Source organism: Anas platyrhynchos, chromosome 15 (genome assembly GCF_047663525.1).
Source record: "Anas platyrhynchos isolate ZD024472 breed Pekin duck chromosome 15, IASCAAS_PekinDuck_T2T, whole genome shotgun sequence".
Taxonomy (NCBI): Eukaryota; Metazoa; Chordata; class Aves; order Anseriformes; family Anatidae; genus Anas; species Anas platyrhynchos.
The window spans coordinates 11,532,785-11,540,937 of NC_092601.1; the positions used below are offsets into that span (position 1 = coordinate 11,532,785).

At 49.2% G+C, this 8,153-nt stretch overlaps 1 protein-coding gene across 1 annotated transcript; it reads right to left on the reverse strand.

Moving 5' to 3' along the window:
* Window positions 1-2,344: 2,344 nt before the first annotated feature.
* On the reverse strand, window positions 2,345-7,815 carry ITPRIPL2 (ITPRIP like 2; the record flags this gene model as incomplete). Its single annotated transcript, XM_021271599.4, has 1 exon — window positions 2,345-7,815. A coding segment is annotated over one exon (1,815 nt), but the record flags the coding sequence as incomplete, so codon positions are not given.
* Window positions 7,816-8,153: the final 338 nt, after the last annotated feature.

The window sequence follows — 8,153 nt, forward strand, 5'->3', positions numbered from 1 at the left end:
GTATCAGTAGAGACTTGTCGCAGAACTCTGCCATTTTCTCCACTAGGAATCTTATCACAAGAGGAATTTTTCTTCCTTAATTTGATAGCTAGTAACCTTCACAGCATAATCCTTGTCACTTCTGTCATCCTGATTCCTTACCTCCCATCATACTTTCCTGCCCAGATTATTGAGGAAACGCTTTGTGTCAGGGATAGACATCTATAGAGGACCACGAGTATCATGAAAACAGCAGCAAGCCATTATTAAACCCAGTCCAAGCCAGAGAACTGCTTATTCTGTATGCAGCTTTGGTCCTGGTTTTAGGGGGAAAAAAAATAAAAAAATCCCAAGGGTTTCAAGAAATGCAGACCTGTAACTTGAGTACGCAGAAATTTTCCAAACCTCTGAATCAGTACTGCTATCCTTTAAAGGGAAAAAAAGGCTTCCGTAATGCAGAAAACTGGTACGCAGTGACATTTGATGCATATGCGTTTGTAACAACCTTTAAGAGTTTTGCATGTAAATCATTATTTGAACACTAACAGACTGTCGTGCAGATACTGAGCATATGTTATCTACAGCTCTATTGCTGATTTCATAGTACAACGCTTTGAGTCTCTTGTAAAGCAGTTGCAAAAATGCCAATTCTTGGGTATGGATTTAAAATAGGATGCTGTAGGCACACACGAGAGCATAGGTAGTCTCTTAATTAGGCATACCTCCAGGTTGAGAAATCCAAGATGGCAATACAATGTAGAGGAAGCTCTGTGCCAGCCCTCCACATCATGCTGGTGTTGGGGTTGTGAGCTACTCAGACCCCTCAAGCAGAGCATCAGCAAGCACAGAAGCTGAATCCACAAGCCTAGAAGGGTGCAGGTTCCCTGCCCTTATGCTGATGGCAGCTTCCCAGAACTATCAGCACAACAAAAAATGGGGCTGGCTGCTCTGCTGCCAGCTCCTTGAGTTAATTATCGTCAGTCAGAACTTCACTTACCTCAAGAAGACTCAACAGGCAGACATTTAAAGAGGTGACACAGGAAATAAAACAGCCTGGAAAAGCATGTTTCTCCTGCCTGAACTCTTTGAAAAATGGGATGAAAAAAGCCTTATGAAAACTGGATGCACACATAAGAGTCCTTTCCCCTCCAGGCAGCTTTAACTCGCATTAGCAGTACTTAATCAGCAATTCACTACTGACCTTGGCTGCATTACAAGGGAGGTATTTGCACAACGGTGGAAGGATTTTAAACAATTTATCCAATGAGTTGGATGCAAACAGGCTTTTCTTTAAACACCAAGCATGCAAGTCCTTAGGCCAGTTAATTTTTGGTTAACAACAGATTTATCATGAAAGAAAATCCCTATGTTTCTCTGATGATTTTCTGCTGAATAGAACCTCAGGATTCAAATGGAGAAATACTTCAGAGAAATGAATTAATGGAGACCAGAGGATTGTTACTGCTTTTAAAGGAAGCCATTAATGTGAGATAATTTTATTAAAGAGGTAAAGATCTAAATACACTTCCTCTGTTCTGACTTGGCTGACTGAGTGTTGACACTAAAAAAATGATATTCCTTAAATGTTTGCAAGTGAGAAGTCCATTAACCAGATGGACTTTCTCAGAGTCCTATAAAATGCGTGGTGCCCCTCTTAGAGAAGCTACTGTCAGCAATGTAAGAGGCAGGCACACAAAGATCTGGAGATAGTTATTTGCAACATAGCTTTGATTTAATCATCAAAAATGTAGAAATCTTGCTGTTATTCAATTCTTTAATAGGGAAAATCAGCACAAGCCACAAGTATATAATTTTGGCATCTTACCAAATAGTAGTAAAGGACAGGTAACTTGCTGGTCCATCCATTCAACTCCTGCTGGCTTCAGCAGGAGTTTTTCCATATTTAATAAAGCACAACCTACGTGATTTGGAACGGAGGCGTGTTTGTACATGCCATACAGAAAAGCTCACAGAGATACCGTGAAACGAAGTCCTAGCTCGTCATTAAGAATGAGGAAAAGCAGATTTTGTGCAGCGACCCGAAACAGAAGGTGGGGAAACAAGAACCGATACCTTCGTAATCTCAGAGCACTGCAGCACAAACCTCAGCGTGCTCCATTTCAGAATTCAGCAACACAACCACCTGTGCCAGCCGTGCTCCAGTCTCTCTCCTGGCTTTCCTCCCGTATCTCTCTGCACAACTCCCAAGGCGTGGACTTCCTGGTTTCCCATGGTTTTGCCACTTTAGTCGTCTCCTCCTAAAGAGCATATAAACCTGCAGTCACAGTTTCATTGCTGCAGGTAGCTTTTACTAAGACAAAAAAAATAAACAAACCAACAAGGAATTTCAATCTTGAGGCACAGGTGCTTTAAAACAGCTGTTTATTACTACAGTGAAATATTAAAACAAGAACACCAACTTTATGGAAACAATAAAAGTGCAAATGTATTTTGATATTAAATAGGAAATGAATTTATAAATGTTTCATTAAAAAGGGGCTGACATTTTGAGCCTATAAACACTTTTTGAAAACAAAACAAAACAAAACAAAAAAACAGCAATAGCAGCTGAACACTTTAGTTTAATCTTTGGTCTAATTATTAACCAGCAAAAATAGTTGTACCAAAAACATCCATTGCAGACAAGACATTTGAAATTTACATTACTCTTTAGAAATTCAAATTCAAAAGAGGAGGAATGTTTTTGAGACACTTAGTCAGATAAGAAATAATGATGTCTTTGAGAAATACATATTATTTTTCAATACAAGAAGTCACGTGTATGCATTTTGGCATTGCCATTGCATTTTGGCAAATAAATTTACTCTTTCACAGGCGTGACTCCCCATCCCAACCAATGTTCAATAAAACCAACTTCATTTGCACAAAGTCTCTGTAACATTAGCTTGCAGATAAAGAGAACCAAGAACCCACATTAGTGCTAAATAACATGCTCTTTCTTCTGCATTTGTGTTTCAGTTTCCACATACAGAGGCCACCATGCTGAACCTGTAGTACACCGAAACAGCTACGACCTTAACACATGGCACATATCCAGAACCTTGGCGTATTTAGTACAGTATTGCCAGGTCAAGTTCTCTGCACACCCCTTGCAGATAAGGCTCCGTAATGGCACCAGGACAGCACAGTCATGTTTCTTGTGGAATAAGATGAACAGCATTAACAGAACCCAACTTCCCTTCCGCTCCTTTTGTCAATCAGACTCATGAGCATACGCTTTGCAGTGGATGAAGAAAATACGCTTAATGTCTCAGTTGCACAACAGAACTGCAAGTTAGTCTAGAGGTCTTCCTCAGCCCTCACCCAACAGCATGCACATGGTCACCTCAAGAAAGCTTGCCCAGATGGATTCAACTGGTTTGGAAATACTGTCAAAATAACACCCAGTTAAATCCCCTTTCCCTCCACCCCAAGTCTGCCGAACTCTCAATAGATCTCCAACCTTAACCCCACGTCCTTTGGCTTATTTGTAGTGCGTCTTCACTGAGAGTTTACCATCAGTCTCACTCACCCCTCAGCCCAACTTTCATTTTCTATTTATTTTCTCCATCTCTCCTTGCCATGAATTGCCTGATGCAACCATCTGTTCCTTATATTACACTTTAATGACAAAGTTCTTACCAGGTCTACTACAGACTTCCACCAGTACGGATTCCACACCAAACACGTATCCCGTTTCACAGAAAAGATCACTTTTCAGAGAGAGGGATGCAGAGCAATATGAACAAACCAATAGCTGACTGAAACGGTTATGATGCCAGAATTAACAGCTGGAGTGTTTTTGTCATGAGCTCAGGCAGCCACAGTACCCTGGACTGGCCATCTAGTCCTTCAGGCAGACCTGCATCTCATTTCAGTCACCAAATAACACAAATCTGCAGAAACAGTATGCATCTTGGTCTGCTAGAAAAAAAAGAAGAAAAAAAAAACAAAACACAACAACAACAAAAAAAACCACCACTGACCAAGGTAGCTCACTTAGCCTTAAATACCATGTGCAAAGAACATTTGATCAATACTACCTTTAAATACACTATTTGTATTTGTAGAAAGAAGCCCAGCGCTTCATATATAAAAATAACCCAACTTGCGGGTGTGACCTACACTATAATTACCTGAAAATAAGACAGCAAGAGCAGTTAAAAAAATACACAGACAGAAGTAGGCAAACATCTGCCTGGGGAGTGTTTCCATTTAGAAAAATAGATTTTTATAAAGCTTCATAGATTTAAAAAAATGTTTGTTTTGTGCTTTGTTGCATAGAACTGTGAATAAAGCACACCAGTATCTCTATGTACATCAGGGAGAGGAGGAGTGTATTAGTAATTTCAAGTTATCCTGAAGCTTCCCAGGAGTTACATTTAGTAATTTATAATTCCTTTCAGATTGCTCACCTAGGACACAGTAGAGTGGGTAATCAGGCAAACGTTAACATCCTGAGCATCAGCAACTCAGTAACACGTTTTGGCTTTCAATACATCAAACACTTGAGCAGATGACCCAATGTCTTAACTTAAAGCAAAGATTTGCTATTCTGCATTTGCTGACACCCTAGGATACATCAGGCTCCTGTACCGGGAACACAGGACACTCGCAGAGCTGCGTTACACCTCAACAGGTTATTCCAGAGACCGGGACGTAACCAGGCAGAGGCCCGCAAGCCCAAGCACTCCATCAAGCTGGACTTCATCACCAAGGCCAACAGGAGTAGTTTAACAAACAGTTAAATGGTACCTGTTCAGCCTGGTAAGATGCTTTGTGAGGTATTCTCAAACAGTCTTTCCACTAGAAGTGGAAATTATCTCACTGATGCTTACATTTAAAAGACACCATAATCCATAGCCTACGACTGCCCCACTGTACCATGAAATAGTGCTACAGAATTTTCAAGTACCCTGAAATATTTTACTTCCTCCTCCCCACAACAAGATAATGATTTGCTATAGCACAGCACTAGAAAATCCCATCAGGTTATTTGGTCAAAACGCTGCCACAGTCAGAGAACCAACTAGGCATTAATCCAAAAATCCCACCACACTCTTACTGGAAAGCACAAGGGCACAGAAGTCAGCTTACAGCACTGAGATTTGGACTGGTTGAAGCTTTGTTCCAAAACAAATATAAAATGTCTTTGTTTTGTTGTTGGTCCTTGTGTTAAAGAAAATTGAGAAAAAGTTACTCAAAAACAAACAAACAAACAGTTCAAAACCAAGAACCCGTGAACGGACTCCCACGTATTTCTGTCAAAAGAAGGTTTTCTCGGGGATGATTCAAACAGCATCCCTTTATGAAAATACTAATGCCTCCTCCATAGCAAGTATTTAGAGCAGCCAATTCTGGTAGAACGAAGGCCTTTGTGAAAATAAAGTGCTTTTTGTTTCTTTTTATCCATATTTCAATCCTTCAGTAAAACCTTCATTTAACACAGAAAGGCACAACTAAATTCTTCATACATCAGAGAGGTTTAACTTCTTCCCTCGATGCCACATTAGCATGCATATTATATTTCCATTCAGCACGACGTATTAGATTACACAGGAAATTTAAATCATGTCATTGAACATTTCAAACTGAGATCAGCACCCATGCTCTAATGCTCATCTCATTTTAAGAGCATCTTGGTACATTAGGAGGTTTTGTTTGCACTCATGGGATTTTTAAATCCCAAATGGATTTTGTATGATAAAAAGCGAATCTCAGAAAAAGGTCAATTTTGCCACTAAAACAACAAGTTAAGACAGATTTCTAGAATCGTTGCTTGGAGCTGACTGAACTTTAACACTTCCTCACTAAGGCATTTCCCCAGAAATTTCACAATTCTCCACGAACCAACAAGGATGAGATTAAAACACTGAAGCAATCACAATTTCCTTAAGCCTTTGGTTTCCTGGTTTTCTCAGGTCAGGGACAAAACCGCAGAACATTTCAGTGGGTGCCACCTTCCTCAGGGAGACGCGGGCTCTGGGCAGACGGGCAGGCTGGGCACGTGGGCGATGCCGGTCAGTCTCCGTGCAGCTCCTGCCGGGCCTCGGTGACGTGCCGGCACGGGGCGGGCATCGGCCGCAGGTACCGGGGCCTGCTGTACACCCTGATGAGGTGCGGGGCCTGGCTCCAGGTGTAGAGCAGCTGGAAGGCGGCCATGTCCAGCGTGGGCCCATCGAAGGCAGCCAGCAAGTTCACAGGGGCGGCTTCCTTGAGGAACCTGGGCAGCGCCACGGCCTCGGGGAGGCTGGTGTTGCCCAGGAATAAATGCATCAGCACCTGCTTGCGCAGGCAGTCCCTGAGGTACATCACCAGGTCCTCCAGCCGCTCCACCAGGAACCGCTCGTCCCAAGCCTCCAGGGGCCCCTGCAGCAGCAGGGAGAAGAGGGCCGTCTTCAGCATGTAGGAGGAGAGCACTCGGCCCCACTGCGAGCAGAATGGCTCCTCCAGGCTCTGCCTGCGGAGATCCCGCAGGCCCTTGAGGATCTGCAGGCACTTGAGGTGGCAGGAGGAGGCCGGGGCTTGCTCCTTCAGCCAGCTCAGCAGCCGCTGCTCCTGCCGCGAGGCGTTCAGGCCCCACAGGGCCTCCTGCACCGGGGCTGCCTGCGGACCCTCAGGCGGCAGGGCTGTGAGGTAGAGCGCGTCGCCCAGGGGGATGGCGGGGATGAGGCGCACGGCCATGGAGATGTGGCAGCACACGTAGTCGGAGCAGGGCAAGATGTGAAGCGTCGGTGGGTGCCCTGGGCAGGCCGAGAGGCTGATGCGGCAGCGCTCCTGCAGCCGGTACCGCACGGCGCCCAGGCAGCGCTGCAGGTGGCCCTGGAACCAGCGCAGCACCAGGGCGGACGAGAGGAGGCAGCGGCCCTGCGGCTCCACGCAGAAGGCCTCGGTGAAGGGCCGGTAGCGGCGCGGCCAACCAGACCCAGCAGGGGCCCGCAGCCCGCACACGAAGGCGGCTCCTGGTCCCAATCCCGGCCCCAATCCCGGCCCCGGGTCCCGCCGAGGCTCGGGCTCCAGGCGCGGCGGCAGGCGCAGCGGCACCAGGACGTCGAAGCAGTCTGGGCTTCGCACCTTGTGCTGCTCGTAGGCGCTGCCGATGCGCACGAAGTCCCCTCGCAGGCTGAGGGCCAGCGGGCCGGGCTGCAGCCCCTGCGCCTTGGCAGCGCGCACCAGCTCGGCCACCACCCGGCCGACGTGCGCCTTGCTGTGCCCCAGGACGTGGGGCGAGAGCCGCAGCTGCCGGGCGTGGAAGCCCTCCAGGGCTCCCCGCCGAGCCGCGGCCGCCCCCCAGCCCGACCCCGCGCCGTGCCGCTGAGCGCCCCCCGCCGAGCCGCAGCAGCGGGCCAGCAGGCTGCCCAGCAGCACCGCCAGCAGCAGCAGCAGCGCCGAGCCCTTCAGCAGCGGCACGGAGCCCGCCTCCGCCGCGCCTTCCTCCTCCTCCTCCTCCTCGCCCGCCGCCGCTCGGCCCCGCGGGGCCTGGCAGAGGCAGAGCAGCGCGGTGCACAGGCAGGTGGCCAGCGGCCACAGCACCCGCGCGTCCAGGCTGTCGGACACGGCCGGGGCGCGGCGGGGGCTCGGGCCATGCCGGCCGCCGCCCGGCCCCGCGGGCGGGGAGCGCCCGGCCCCGCCGCCGCCGCCGCCGTCGTCGTCCCCTTCGGCCGCCCCCAGCGCCGCCGCCGCCCCGCTCCCCACCGCCGCACGCCCCCCTGCCTGCCGCCGCCGCCGCTCGCTGCGAGGCTTCCTCTTCCGAGGGAAGCGGCGCCGCGTCAGCCGCCGAGTGAGCTCAGAGGAAATGCCACGGGCCCGGCCGCCGAGAGAGGGCCGGGGGCGTTGTCAGCCCGGGGGCCGGCCGGCACCGAGCCGCCCGCGGGGCGGGGAGCGGCGCCGCCCGCTCCTGCCCGGGCCTCCGGCGGGCCCCGCTCCTCAGGGCCTGGCCCGGCTCCTCAGGGACCGGCCCCGTTCTTCAGGGCTTGTCCCGGTTCCTCACCGCCCACCCCGGTTCCTCACAGCCCCGCACCGCAGCCAGAGGATGTCCTCACCCCGACATGCCCCCGGAGCAGCCCTCTGCCCCTGAGGGTTCGGGCAGGCAGCCTCAGACCCATCTTAACGTGTCCCCATCACGGCCAAAAAACGTTTTGGGGCACGCATTGGGTGTAAAACTGTGTGATTCT